The sequence below is a fragment of the Fragaria vesca genome, linkage group LG3 (genome assembly GCF_000184155.1).
Source record: "Fragaria vesca subsp. vesca linkage group LG3, FraVesHawaii_1.0, whole genome shotgun sequence".
In the NCBI taxonomy this organism is placed as follows: Eukaryota; Viridiplantae; Streptophyta; class Magnoliopsida; order Rosales; family Rosaceae; genus Fragaria; species Fragaria vesca.
In genome coordinates, this window is record NC_020493.1 from 16,610,623 (window position 1) to 16,626,014 (window position 15,392).

Sequence of the window (15,392 nt, forward strand, 5' to 3'; positions counted from 1 at the left end):
GTTTCGTCGGCTAAAGTCTGGGAAAAAAACCGACAACATGTTTTTCGTCGGCTAAACTGTGGGACTATAGCCGACGAAAATTTTTTTTTCGTCGGCTAAAGTCACCACAGACGACCTTTTCCCGACGAAATCTTAGCCGACGAATTAAGCCAACAGGCCGACGAAACTTTTTCGTCGGCTAAAGTGCTTATCCTGGTAGTGGAGGTTAGGATTTTTCATCTTTTACGCTTGTTTACAATGTTATTCATATTTATGTGGTAAAAATATTTTGTTATCTTGGTTTATGAGTTTACGTAAATGTATTGGTGCATTGACTAGATTAGTTTTAATCAAATAAAAAAAAAAACCAAGATTAGTTTGCTTTGTCCTATATTAACTTTGCTTTTAACAGATCAAGTCTGCTTGATGTATCAATATATTAATATAACATATAAACTTCGTCTTACGCCCATGCAACATGCTTTTGTTTAGGGATCGTCAAAAAGCCCGCCCGACCTGAGCCGTGGTTTTTAGATGGACCGGATTTATTATATACATATATCTAATAAAAATTTATCAAATAAAACAAAAAAATATAAAAAAGTTAAGATTTGTTAATGATTGAACTAAATGTAATAAAAAATCAAAATAAAATATGACTTAATGCATTAATAGTTCACATATTTAATTAATAACTCCATAAAAATATTTATAAAACAATTGATAGGGCTTTGGGGAGGGCTTTTTAAGGCCGGACCGGGCAGGTTTTGATGGGCATGTAATGGACCGGGCCGAGACTTTAAACCCTCCGTCCTAGCTCGGCGTCTCTCATGCCCTATGGGTCAGGCCGAGATAAGCTTTTCTATGGGCCGGGCCGGATTTTATGATGACCCCTTATACAAATATTGTCTAAATATAACACAGTATCATTTCTCATAAATGTTGTCTAAATATAAGACAATATCATTTCTCACTTGATCTTAAATTTATAATTATCGTTCGTTCTCAATAACTGAAAGTCCGAAAGTAACTTCATCATCTCCAATTTGGAAAATGATTGATTTACCTTGATGTTCTGCTCACTTAATTTCTTAAACAAGCAAATAGGGGGATGGTGTGACTGTTGTTTTGTGAGTTGTGAACTTCTGATGCAAACAACGATTATAAACTTGTGTACTTTCTCATGCATTATAGCTCCTACTTCATCCCTCTTAAACAAACTAGAGGGAAAACCAATGGACATTGCCAAAACAAAACAAACCAAACCCGATATACTATGAACATCATCGTTTTTGTTCACTAATTTAGAAAACCAGCTCTTTTTGGGATAGATAGAGAACTAGAGAGAAGGTGACCAAAATAGCCCTAAGTTTAACCTAATGAGCCAACGGCGCCGCCTGGGCCCCACGGCCGACCATCTCCTGGTACTGGTTCAACGACTCCTGCCTCTGCAGCCTCATCTCCTCGTTAAACTTGTTTATGAACGCCTCCACCCGCCGGTTCAGCTCGTCCTGGCTCAGCGAAGGCTCCTTCCTCAGCCTCCCCGCCGACTGACCACTCACCGGCGACCCCGTTGCCGTCGTGCTGCTCCGCTCGTGGAACGTCTCCGACTTGTGCATCATCTTGTCAGCCATAGGAGGAGGAGGGGTATTCTGGTCCATTCGCCTCTCCCACGTGTCGGACTTCTTCAAGTGCCTCGTTAACGGCACCGAGCGGCCGTCCGTTATCGTCTTCCACGTGCTCTCCAGCGTGTCGTGCCTCTTCGGCCTCGACACTCCCAACGACTTCCCTCCTGCATTAAACACAAATTCTCGTTCAATTTACCATTTTGCCACTGTCTTTTCAAAACCACAGCTCCCCCTCACAAAAATGAGGGCAATATCGACATTTCACGGTAAACGTTTATCCGATCACCGAAAGACCAGCCCGACCAGTCGGTTAGGCCGTTCCTTCACACATATCCGATGAAAATTCAAAATAATACAAAATACGACAAGTCGTTTGCAAGGTCTAACCTTCAGGGCTAGCTCTGATGGATTTTCTGTGAGCAAATCTAGAAGAAACCGGCGGTTTCTGGTTCTCATTCAACCAAAACTCCATGGAATCCTTCCTCTGCAGACCACTCCGTGCAGGCCTGGATGCGGCGGTGACGGCGTTATCACCGCCGTTAACCTCCGCCAGAACCTTGATCATCTCATTCTCCGGCTCCAAAACCTCAACGGTCTCCGCCGCCACTGCACCGCCGTACGAATCGGAATCCTTGGGCAACACATGCGAGTCGTAGCCGTAGTCGCTCAGAGCGACGCCGTTGTAGGCCGCGTAGTCAGGCCTCGCTTCCGCGGCGGAGATCTTCACCGGAGGGACGACGGCCATCTCCGGCGGCGGCGGGATGATGATTTCGGAGTCGTGATGGTCTTCGGGTTTGGGAGCACTGTGGAGCTTGGAGGAGGCGACGATGCTGATGATGATGCAGTTGATGAGGATGTAGAGGTAAGGAGGTCTGAGCCAAGAGAGCAGAGAGCTCCATAGAGAAGGTAGTTGCGACGCGACGATGTCCGCGGCCACCGGAACCGAGAGCTTCAGCGCGACGGCCATGGAGACTACGCCGGTGGAGATCAGCACGATCTTGAGAGAGAGTAACCAGTTGTTGCTCGACATTTTTAGCGGGTGGTCGGAATCTTACCTTTTCCGGCGCGCGCGAGAGAGAGAGAGAGAGAGAGAGAGAGAGAGAGAGAGAGAAGAAGAAAGTAGGTAGAGGTAGGGAAGGTAAGTTAAGTAGTAAGGAGGTAGGTAGGGAGGGTCGGTAGGTAAGTAGGAAGTAAAGGTAGGTACGGTTACCGGGGTTTAGGGGGTAGGGGTAAGGTAGTAGGTAGTACGTACGTACGTACGTAGTACGTAGTACGTACGTAGTAGTAGTAGTAGAGTAGAGTAGTAGTAGAGAGAGAGANAGANAGAGAGAGAGAGAGAGAGAGAAAAATAGGTGATGGGAAGGGGATTATATAGAGAGTGGGAGCGGTGGATGAAGAAGAGTGACCGTTTGGGTGGGGGAATAGTGATGACACGTCAGTATAATCGGGTGTTCGCAACGTGGTGGAGGAGATGGCCCGACCCGCCGTTAAAAAAAAGACACGTCGCAAAAATAAGGGAAGTAAAAATGTTAGAAAAGCGGATTAATTTGATATAAAACAAATTGATGATTGATTTGATAGAAAGCAATATTTATTTGAGTATCCAACTCGCATTCGTTTAATTCGTAAGCTGCTCTCATTAGAGTAATTATTTTTGCGGACATTTGTATGGAGATTTTTATTTTTGATTGAGAGTGAGATAATAAGGCGTTATGTTAATAAATTAGTGACACATTTATCTAATAAATATTTAGACCGTGGTCTACGAGAGTTTTAATACAGTTAAATTAATCTTCTGTTGCACATACATGAACTTAGATACCTCACAAACATGCTGCCTATAAACTGATAGAGTTTGTACTCAAACTTTTGATACGAGGTTATATACTAAGTAGCTCATCCAACTTTACTATATCAAGTGGTTGCTCATATAGTGATTTTAATCTCATATGTTTTTTATTTGATTTATTCTTATCATTCATTTGTTAAGTTCTCACCCATTTCCATATTCACATGACATCTCAAATAAAATCATGTACAAACATACTCTATACACTATCGATCTCTTGTTTGATTGAAAAGAAAAGAATTCGACTAAGTCCCTTAAATTTCAATCAATTTCTAATTTTGTATGAATTCCAGCATCATTGCATAAATCCTGCTCTAATTTTATCACATTCTACAAGATTTGCATAACAAGGCTTATAAAAGAGATGAGCCCTGCTCTCAACTTGTTTTATATGTGGGGTAGACAATAAGCTAGCCGTACATGTGAAGAGATCACATAAAAGGTGACTTTGCTTTCCAACCCACCGAAACAAGTTGCAGAGTCTAAACATACCCAGCAGATTCCAGACGATTCTCAGGGTCGGAGCTGGAGCTTTCCTCGTCCTGTTTATTTAACCATGGAAAAGTGCTTTAGAAGCTGGGATTAACTATTTGATTAATCATGTCATTACTTGCATGACGAACTTTACATTATAATCCAAGACGAAAAGAGAGAACCATTGAAGTAGAATAATGTGGATAATTGGATTCGAAGCAGCTCGCAGGGGACCAGGGGTTTGTTTATTTGTGAGGAACAGTTGAACATAAATTGTAAAGCAGAGTAGCGAGCGACCTCATCACCACATCTCTCAACGGCTATATAAAAATGTGACCGTTAACTCCGGAAGTGGAGTGTGTGTCTTTGAGGGAGGAAGTCGACCCTAAATCTCCGGTCATTTTGGGGGAGGGGCGGTGCTCTCTCTCTCTCTCTCTCTCTCTCTCTCTCCAGTTAAGTAAATTAACCGTTTTCACAGCTAATGAGACATTACAAGTGAGTCGTAGGATGCTTTGTTGAAAATTGCTACGTACTCTTGTGACTTGTGAGGACAAAAACCGATTTAATCCAACATCTCAATAGGAATATTTGAGCTCGATTAGTATGATAATTAACTAAGCTAATCTAAATTTTTTGCGACCTAAACAATAGCTTTATTATTCATGCAGGTAAAACGAGAAAATGTATATAATGTCTCTCATTTTTGTGAGAAATTCAAAGACATAACAGTATCAAGAATCGCTACATACAGTGTAAAGGTTTATATATTAGAATTATACAGTTCTTATTTGAGGCTCATAATATATTGTCGATCAAAAGCTCTAAGATTTTGTTGGTGAATAAAATGCAACAACTATGCCTTTGATGGGATGAGCAAAAAAACAAAACTCTCGAAAAATTTCATTCCAAAATAATGTTGAGCTTCATTTAGGATTTAATTTTAATAATTTCTCAATTTTGGATTTCTAGTTGTACGTGTATATATGTATATCAAGGCTTTGTGTTTTTTCGATCGTTCTATCAAACCAATCGCTTATTCAACAATGAAGTTCGATCTAGATGAATCTATTACGTTTGGGTAAGAAAATATAGCTATTAATTACAAATCTAGTGGTAGCAGATAGTAGTCTTGATTTCGTGGTAGGAAACTAATTCGCTACCTTATAACTGAGCAGTCTCCAACTCTCCATTGCCAATTATGTGTGCATGGCATGTAATTATTGGTCATATACTCGTATATATGCCTAATTTCACCAAGATTTCTACATTTCTGAAAGACCAAGAACAATAATCTATCTGTTACAATATGCAGAGTCAACGGCTGAGTAGTGAGTAATACAAGGAACATGTGAAGTTATGGGTTGCCAAAACAATAAACATCCTAAACAGAACCAAGCGAATAAACAAAATTTGGGTTGGCCATCTCATGTGCTTGTCAGTTGTCTATAGAACCCAGAAAACTAATGTTCAACAATTATAATATATTGAGCATTTCTTCACACCCACGCTAGCTACCACGAATCATTTACTTCTTGATTCATCTTGGCTAGCTCATTATAAGTCACCAAGATGCAATCTGAGAGATCTGCCACATTAATTTAGTCGTTGAAAAAAAACCAGTAGGTGCCATTGCTGTAGCACAAGTGTACGTGTTATCGTATCAAATTTTTCAATGATTTGGTGGATTAATAACCGCGCGCGAGTTCAATCATGTGGTAAAGACTTGAAATGTTGCCGACCAACCAATTAGCACCAAGCTTGCTTGTTTCTGTTTTTGGTTGCTTCTGCTAGTGATGCTGTTTGGTCAAACATATATATATAAGCATGCATGCTTATATAGGTAGTATGCACTACTACGTCCAAAGAAATGGCCGGAAAAGTCCATCGGTTGTTGGTATGTCTAAAGTCGTAAGATGTGTTTGTTTTGCACACTTCAAACAGTTCACTCGTTGAAAATGTGAACCTGCTATAGTTTTCGCTTGCAGAACGATGCATGAGAAATACAAGACGCAATGGACCAAGAAAATTACCTACATATTCATTTTTGTTTTCGGTATGCTATAAACTGCATGGACGACTATTTTTTTTTTAGGGGGTACAATAATACTCTAGTTTATTGATTCAAAAACTTAACAATTCTAATAATGGTATGTATTACACTGAAACTAATTTCGACGGGCATTTCTGAACTAGTTTGGAAAAGAATATTATTCGTCGATAGTACAATGACGAGGAGTAGGAGTGTGTCCAAATATGGAATTCTGATGTATGCTTAATGGGGGTTAATAACGACTTGAGAATCTACATATTGCATCGGAATCACATCTTTTTGTGGATGGTCCTGCAATCTGAGCTAGCTCGATGGAAGATGCTGGGTCGATCTCATACGACTTGACCCATTCTTCTGATTAAGCCCCTGCCGGCCGCCCCACACATCGATCCGCCACCCTGCATCACCATCACCCATGCAAACAAGAACAAAAGCACGTATATACGGAGCTCCTTTTTTTTTCTTTCTTTTTTTTGGTCTGAAGCAAGTATGGAGCTGCCAAGCAGGATATTCGCGATCACCTGGAGCTTTGAGCCTGCATGCTTCCAAAGTTCCGGTCAATACGTGGTGCATTATGATTGGTACCCAATGACCTAATATAATTGACTCTTACTGTTGCGAGTGTGGACGTCAAGGAATCAATGATAAAGATTTTGGAACTGTAGCTTGCAGCACACTATCTCCTTCATCTATATTCTCATGCCACTACCGCCGTCCAATTGTCCAGTGACTGACACGTGTGTCTGATCGATTAATCGCACAGTACTGACCCCAGAAAAAGAAGAAATTAACAAACAAGTCCAAGAACGATATCTAAACTTTTGTTTTGGATATTTCAATAATTACCTAAGAAAACTTGATGTACGTAAACTATTGTGTCCGTCAGTCAAGACACCACAGGAAGAGAAGCCTATTCCCTGAAGGAATTACGAAATTTCAAAGGAAAGAGAGAAAATGAGCTCCTTTCAAGGCGGCATAAGGCCAAGAGGGAAAATGAATTCCTAGCGAACGTAGGAATACTTCGGGATTGAGATGCTTACATTACAAAGAACTATAGCTTTTAACTCATAGACACCGTCTTTCACTTCTTGGGTTTTTGTGTTTTATTATGGAGTTGTTTAGATCATTTGAGCTGTATGAAAGACACACCAGAACGATGGATGTCCGACAGCCACGAACTGGCTGAAACCGGCCAAAGCTAGTCGGCTGATCAGCCACACGATTTCTATATACACAAGGCAAGGAGAGAACTGTTTGCATTCATGTATGTGGCAGCTATAGCTAGAGGATGAAGACAATCAGTATGATTGAGACTGAGGTTGACAGCAACATGAGACGCCATTATAAGTAAAAGAGTTTGAACAAATCATTTTACATTACATAAAGATGATCATGAATTGGTCGTTGTTCCTGACTTCATTTCATTCTGGTCTAACAAACACAGTTGAGTTGGAAACAAAAATAATCATGATCAATCTAAAACCATCTTATTTCTCAAATAGTCCTAACCATACAAATGAAATAATCACCAAGAGATGGAAAGTCAAAAGGTGGTATTGCCTCTACAAATAGATTACAAACCCCAGTACAGGTGGAAAAAAGGGGAACCAAAGTAATATTTTCCTGTGATTCAATTTTTCTTTTCTTTCTTTCTTTTTAAATGGTATAACAGAGACATCATATCATCACCCATCAAGGGTCCTCACTGTTTTGCAAACATTCCCTGTGTTAAGGAGGAGAAATCATAATCTTTTCCCTTTTGTGTTGAGGTAGAAGAAGTTGCAGCTGTTGTAGGAGCCGGTGACTGAGTTTTGTTCACTCCAGCATTTGCCAGGCCATTAACTGTGCTAATTTGGGGCATAGAATAAAAGCTGTAAAGAGAAGCAATGTCATCTGTCATCAAAATAGAAGATTCAACCACCGATAAGTTCATTAAGATTTGTCATTTATCTACTGTCCAAAATCCAAATAGGATGCCAGAAACTGTGAATACATAGAACCAGTTGAAAGATGGAATGAACTGCTAATGAAGGACAGGACAACTAAATGCAGCACTACCACACATAATGATGGATAGTTGGATATTTTTAGAAAAGTAAAACTGCACTCATTTGTAGGTACTTGTGGTTTTAAATCCCTCGCCTTCCCGTATAACTATAAATGCATGTGCATAATAATATAAGCTATTATATTAAGGATTATACTTCCCCCAAAAAAAATGTCGCACAAGACATATCAGACAAGAAAGTACCGGTCCCAGACTCATAACTGAAATTGGAAAAACAAAAAAAAAAAAAAAAAAAAAAAACCCAAAATCTTGGGCAATTTACCAAAAAATTGAGCTCTAGCAAAAACAAGTAAACAAAACAGAATTATTCATACTGTGCTATTTTTTTTTTATCTCTTTATGCGCAGTGGTGGATGGGTGTTGACATGACAGTCAACCACACAAACCCCATGAAGGGGGACGTTGCAAATCAACATCCAATCAACATTAAACAGTTGAGAGTATATGCACCACAAGGACAATTATAAGAATTAATATGTTGAAGCTCAATTTCCTGGGGATTATTTGCATCGACGTTGACTAATGTCAGCTTATACAAAAGCCATGCCTCAAAAAAAAGATTTTATCAATGTACTGGCAACTAAACTCAGATAAGCAGAGATATATGGCATACCTAGACATTGAATATGGAACAGAACTTCCTGTTGGATTTGCTGGTCCTGCTGTCGTTCCCTGACTCAGAAGAATAATTTCTGAATGAGAACACAGTAGATACAGATAGATGAACTAACTTGACATGATAAAGTAAACCTGTCCATATATAGACCCTACCTGTGCAACATTCTTCATACCACCCTGTCCATCTACAGGCATCATCAACCCAGGAATTTGGTACCCAACATTTGGCCAACTTTGGGAAGGTAAACTGCTTCCATTTGACACAGGTTGTTGACCAATACCAGAGAACTTTTGGTCCATGCCAGCAGATTTACCTGCAGCAGCCATGAGAAGAGACTGCTGCTGAGCCATCATTGCAAGTTGCTGTTGGGAAGGTAAATTGCTTCCATTCAAAACAGGTTGCTGTGTAGTGCCCGGAAACTTTTGGTCCCCACCAGCAGATTTAGCTGACGCCATGAAAAGAGACTGCTGCTGAGCCAGCATTGCAAGTTGCTGTTGATGCATAGCGAATGGTGACACCATATTGGACTGCAGACATGGAAAACATCATATAAGATATCATATATCTCCATACCATGTTTAAACATTCATTTGACCTAAGTTAGAAGACTTGATGATGAAATAATACAAACTTCAGCAATGGAGCAAAGTCATTTTTGCAACTAGCAAAAAACATTAATTGTAATTTTTAATCAAATTACATCAAACTAAAATAACACTTCCCTAACAAATTGTAATTGTACATATTAAGGTATCATATACCTTCTCAAAAAGACTCATAATATCATTTTTAACATCTTTCTTGGGTTTCTCTGCAACAGGTGCTAATGACAGTGAATCTGCAAATAGGTCCTCGATTCCTGAAGCGGGCTTGCTACTGCTTTCTGCTTCTTTTGGCGGACTAGTTTTCTCAGTTTTTGAACCTTCACTGGCCGCTGCAGATTAAACACAGCATCTCTCAAACCCAACATACTGACAAGTCTGAACTCTGAACCAAACAGCCAGAATGAACAAAAAAAGCTAGTTCAGGTGATAAGGAAGAAAGACATACTCTGGAAACCTGCCCAATCATTATCGTCAGCTGGTGCTACATCTGAGCTATTTTCACTGGGACTATCTACTGAGAGCATGCCGAAAAGGTCAGTAGCAAAATCAACTTTTGGAGGGGCAGCAGAAGCAACTTCAGCAGCTGGCTTTGTTTCTTCAGCCTGTGGTGGAACAACATTTTGTGGTTTTGGGACATGTACAACCTGTTGATATATAGAGAGAGAGGATGCATCAAAATTTTCTGAACATCAAACTACTAATTCTAAAAATAGGGTAACAAAGCCATCTATAAAAATAGCACATTCCCCCTCCTCCGCCAGAACAAAGTGATAGCAGAAGAAATGGGACTCATATGAAATGTATTTCAATCATCAAATCAAATATATCCAGTTGAATCCTCATATGAAATGCCTCTATTTTCACACTATAAACTCCTACCCATTGACAAGATAAATGATAGCCAAGACACTTCAGTACTGCTGTAAGCATTCTTGTCCATGTGACCATCTTATGGCAATGCATTACTACCCAGCATAGCACATATTCTAGTGCACTAGTTAGTCATCGAACAAAAATTGGTCCACACAACTACTACAAGGGAACTAGCAAGCAGAACTAACATGGTTTTTGGAGGAATAAAATTGTAATTTTCCATAATAGAAAAAGGTAACGTAGCAATGCATCCACAAAGAAGAATTTGCCTCCAGGCTGTTTATTTTCTTCCTTTGTTGCTTCTCAATTATTATTGATTTCCTTATTTCTTAGAAAATGTAGTTAATATAAATGAGCTAACAATCTTTAAACCCGACATGTATATCAGTAGTTAATAGAGTTTGATACCAACAATCACAGGTGTATAGTTATGAGAAATCCATCGGGCACGATCACATGAAAAATAAAAAAGCAAACAAACAAATGGAAATTGGCAGTGATCAATGTGACATACATGTTCAGGCCCTTTAGGAGGAACAGGAAGACTGATTCTTCCCCCAGGAACAGTGTCTCTTCTACTAGCTGTTTGTGTGTTCTTCCTTTCTTCAAATTTCTTTTCGGACTTTCCTACGTAGCCATGCCCACTGCTTTCCACCGGTCTCTGCCAATGTGTGGAAGCATTTTCCTCCTGTGCTCTAGAAGGTGATTTTGGTTTTCCATCTTTAGCAACCCATCTCTTATCTTCATACCTGAACCAAATGAAAGTAGCTAAGTATGCATAACAGAATGATGTTAGGTAAAAAATCTATAGTGGAAATAGATGCTAGTTGTCTTAAGGATACCGTCGGGCACGCACTTTGCACGAATAAAATTTTCAATGCCAACTCTGTCATAGTTGGGAGGTAGTTCTGCTTCCCAGTAACTATTTGCCTTTTCATTTCCCATTGCTGTATTGAATCACAAAAGTGATGTCAACCCTAAAGAATATATTCATCAACCTTGAGAACTAGAAATTTACCACAGCAGAGAAGCTTACACTGAATAAATGCAACTTGCTCTGGGAGCCATGTGTCCAAGGTAGCAGACCTCACCTGCAGCAAAGGGCAACTGTATCAGATGAACTTGCATATGTAACTTTTTTTTTTCTAGCTACTAGAAACCATGTGGGTAGGAATCAATAAAAACCAAAAGTTTGAAGGGAGATAAAAATTGTATATGACAGATATGAACATGGGGCCAAATACACGGTTGCCACATTTTATCACTGAATATGATCATGATGTTATACCAGCAAGTAGAAGTCAGTAAGATAAAATTGCATCCACCCTACGTCTACATGAAACTATAACAAACGTGGCATGAAAAATGACAAAATTACCTTGGATATGTGTACTCCGAGACTTCTGTGGATCCCAGAACACTGCATGCATACAAAGATACCTAAGTTCACACTGGCCCATCTTGGACCCCTGCAAAGCAATCAAATCATTCAAAATTAGAACAGTCTTCAACCACTAAGATTTTCTGAAAGAATCAATTTCATTCTTATGCTTCAACAGTTCACTATATAACTACGTATATCATCTCTTTTGGATTCTAGCAGCTACATACTTGGCTTTGCAGTCAGCACATTCCCTATTCTCTGGCAACTTAAGAAGTCCTTCCAGTATCTGCATAAGTCGAGCAAAACAAGAAAATATAAACAACGGAATCAATAATCAAAAATGTAAATCCAACAACCTTGAACTCGAACACCACAAAAGATTATTGTTCTTTTCTTTACAAAAATTTGGGATCACAATCATAACATTCCAAACCAAGTTAAATATTAAAACGAGGAATGCTGTTACGGCCATTAGATCATTTATAGTTCAAGGACACAGAGCATAGATCTTAAAATCACACTATATCAGAATCGGTGATCTATCCTTCCAAGACTAAAACCTCTAAGGTACAGAAACCAAAATCATTAACAAAAATTCACCAAAATGATAACACCATATAGATGTGAACTAACAATCACAATAGTTAGTAAGCATAGTTTAAACTAAGCAACCTTCCATCATATTATCAAGCATCCATTCCCCTTATTCAGCTCATAACAGAAGCAACTAATTCAGCATTTGAAATTAATGCCCCAAATTCCCCAATCCTTGATGCTGTAAAATCAGGTAATCAACAAAAACCAAATGAACACAACAGATCGAATCTCACCAAATCCGACTTGCGGAAAATTACATTCGAGATTTTATTTTTTTTCACAAATCCGAATCAAAATTACACAGACATAGCAACAGAAGGAGCCCAAATCCCAAACCGCAATGGAAGATCAACGATCCAGTCAAAATTGGACGCAATTTGAACGCTACAGAAGTTAACGAGTATTGAAGAATATGAAAGGAGAGAAAGTGGACCTTTCTGTGCTTGGCGTTGAGCTCCTTGGTGACGTTGGCCTTCTCGTTCATGGTGGCAGAGAGGCGGAGGAGGCAGCTGCAATGACGAAGGGTCAAAATGGTCTTTTCCGGGGCGCTATGCCTCCTCTCTCTCTCTCTCGCGTCTTCTTCTCTCTGTGATTATAATACGACCACCAAAGAAACCAAAGAAACGAAGGAGAGAGATCGCAGCAGAGTCGCTTCTTGTACTTTTATTTTTCTACCGTTTTCTATTATCTCTAGGTTTTTCTTATTTTCTTTTTTTTTTCTTTTTCTTTTTTTTGCCATTTGTATTTTGTCTCTCTCTTGTTCGTAATACAGTTGCACCGTGTCATAATTCCTATGTAATTTCGTTTTTTAGATACTGTATTCAAAATTTCAAATGATTGTTTGTAACCAAAAAATAATAATTTCAAATGATTGTTTACCTAATCTTTTTGCGAGATTTACTTTTCGAGTAATTTTATTCACAACCCATAACGCATTTCATACTTAATACCCTACTCATTAGATATGTTATTCTTACATTTTACTAAATACACAACCCATAACTTCTCAAACTACCATTGAATACAAAAGACTTTAATTTCAAAAATATTATTCTAGCATTTTAGGTTTCAGTTAAATTTCTTAAGGGATATAAGAACAATTTCTCAAGATATGGGGATTAGAAATGAACTCAACATTTTGCTGAAATTGAGGAATGCAAAATTTAGGTTTTCATTTTCAGTCTGCACTTCATGAACAATCATTGAAATTTATTAAAAGACTATATATCAAATAAGCACATACCAGATCGTATGAAACTAGAATAAAAATCAAGATAAATAGTATGGTACTGAGCATAATATTTGAAGCCAAAATCATCAACCCAAATGAAAGATCTTTCTCGATCAACTCCTTTTAGTGGCACGGATCTCAGCTCTCAAGGTTCAATATTAGTTTTTTATTATTCAGTGTGATGTTTTTTTGGTAATTTTATAGACTAATAGAATTTAATAATGAGGTTGTAAAAAAAGAGATGTGTATTTAAAAAATTAGGATGTGTGAATAAAATTTCTCTTACTTTTCTTTTATATTATCGGTAAATTAAGCGTTGTGATCTAATATAAAAGGTGGCATGTAGTCATGAAAATTCCCAAGAAATGATCGGTACCTAAGAGCAATAACTCATTCTTTTTCTTTGACACATCATTTTTTTGGATTGATCGCAGTATTTGAAAGGCATTGCGCTCAAGGACTAATCCGTCGGTGTTGGAATGACCAACAAACCATTAGGCCCTCCATTGGCAATGTTTATAATTCAACAAGATGTAAAACCAACTCAGAGTTCAAACACATGATATGGAGGTTTCACATATCTTGGACGTTCTCGTGTGGAGACCTAATGCACCCAATAAATAAGATGTCATGATTAGAAGTCGAACTCTCAATATGGAACTTAACAAAAGGACTAATCGATAAGATTTGAAGCCCAAATTTATGCTTGGACTTCATGCTTAGATACAATCCGACCCACACAATGTAAAATTATCCCAAAAAAACTATATCACTATTAGGAACTTTAATATTAAACTTTCGTAAATCACTACTATATTAGAAAGCCAGGTCTTTTTGGTGTCAAAGGCTTCACCAATTTTATGAAGTCTCCAAACTGTCCCCCACAAGTATAAAGTTCACTAAAATAAAAGATATCAGAGAAGGTTATTTCTATAAAACAAACAGAAATTCACCAAATTATGTTTCGCTAATTTTATCTTTAATGAGTTCATTGAAGGTTATCAAAAATAAAGGTTATTATAGTAAGAAACCAAATTTAAAAACAAAATAGTAAAATAAATAGATAATCGTGGAGAGAAAAGTAGATAATGGGATCCATACTAGTGATTATGAATTTGTAGTAAAAAAGAATCTTAGATGTAAGATTGACTGTCATTTTCTGAATTCAAAATATAGAGATCAATAAGTATTAAGACATTGAAAATCTACACAATTTGTGTTAACGTCTCGTATCTTCAACATGATTAATCCTAATTGACATGGACATAAGTAGAAATTAGGCATATCTCTATATATAAAAAAGGAAAAATGTCCATTTAGTACTAATTTAAACCACTCATTCCCCATTCCAATGACAATCTTTTTCATTAGCCTATTCCAATATAAGATAACCTTTTTTATGCCCAAATGCACAAATCTTTACTAAAGTCTTAACAAACCATATTATTTTAAGACTATTTTACCCTCACCTTTTAAACATGCATAGAGAGAGAAAATGGAAGAGAGAATACTTGGCCGGAATCTCACCGGACTCCAGTCACCGGCTGCCGGACTCCGGTCACCGACCGCCGGATTTCTCTGGTCGCCGGATTCCAGTCACCGGTGACTCGGTTACTGACCCCCAGTAACTAGTTACTGACCCCAGTAACCAGTTACTGACACCCAGTAACCAGTTACTGACACCCAGTAACCAGTTACTGACACCCAGTAACCAGTTACTGACCTGGTTACTGATCCACAATAATCAGTTACTGACCCCTAATAACTTGGTTACTAACCCCCAATAATCAGTTACTGACCCCCAGTAACTTGGTTACTGACCCCAGTAATCAATGACAAACATCCGATAATCATTATTGGCATTCAATAATCAAGTTACTGAAACTCAGTAATCAATTATTGACTATCAGTAATCAATTACTGACTACCAGTAATCAATTACTACCCCTCAATTATCAGTCAAAACATAGAAAAAGAAGAAGGTAGAAGAAGAATAAGAAGAAGGTAAATACTGACTTTAATTTCAATGAAAGTA

At 38.3% G+C, this 15,392-nt stretch overlaps 2 protein-coding genes across 2 annotated transcripts; both read right to left on the reverse strand.

Moving 5' to 3' along the window:
• Positions 1-1,182: 1,182 nt before the first annotated feature.
• LOC101300989 lies at positions 1,183-2,708 on the reverse strand. Its single transcript, XM_004294472.1, has 2 exons — positions 1,995-2,708; positions 1,183-1,771 (listed from the first exon to the last, which is right to left on the reverse strand). Exons 1-2 carry the CDS (start codon positions 2,635-2,637, stop codon positions 1,356-1,358), a joined length of 1,059 nt encoding a protein of 352 aa, XP_004294520.1. The 5' UTR covers positions 2,638-2,708; the 3' UTR covers positions 1,183-1,355.
• A 4,593-nt stretch (positions 2,709-7,301) lies between these two features.
• Positions 7,302-12,707, reverse strand: LOC101295494 (probable ADP-ribosylation factor GTPase-activating protein AGD5-like). The gene is made up of 11 exons (XM_004294453.1): positions 12,560-12,707; positions 11,757-11,815; positions 11,524-11,614; positions 11,182-11,236; positions 11,002-11,092; positions 10,660-10,894; positions 9,718-9,916; positions 9,429-9,601; positions 8,820-9,194; positions 8,662-8,720; positions 7,302-7,851 (listed from the first exon to the last, which is right to left on the reverse strand). Exons 1-11 carry the CDS (start codon positions 12,608-12,610, stop codon positions 7,683-7,685), a joined length of 1,557 nt encoding a protein of 518 aa, XP_004294501.1. The 5' UTR covers positions 12,611-12,707; the 3' UTR covers positions 7,302-7,682.
• Between the last annotated feature and the right edge of the window lie 2,685 nt (positions 12,708-15,392).

Coding starts and splice junctions, on each gene's coding strand:
- LOC101300989 (XM_004294472.1), bottom strand. CDS start 2,637: ATGTCGAGCAACAACTGGTTACTCTCTCTCAAGATCGTGCTGATCTCC. Junction 1,772..1,994: donor CATCAGAGCTAGCCCTGAAG/GTTAGACCTTGC, acceptor TGTTTAATGCAG/GAGGGAAGTCGTTGGGAGTG.
- LOC101295494 (XM_004294453.1), bottom strand. CDS start 12,610: ATGAACGAGAAGGCCAACGTCACCAAGGAGCTCAACGCCAAGCACAGA. Junction 9,195..9,428: donor TTATGAGTCTTTTTGAGAAG/GTATATGATACC, acceptor CCATGTCTGCAG/TCCAATATGGTGTCACCATT. Junction 7,852..8,661: donor GTTCCATATTCAATGTCTAG/GTATGCCATATA, acceptor TTCTCTTTACAG/CTTTTATTCTATGCCCCAAA.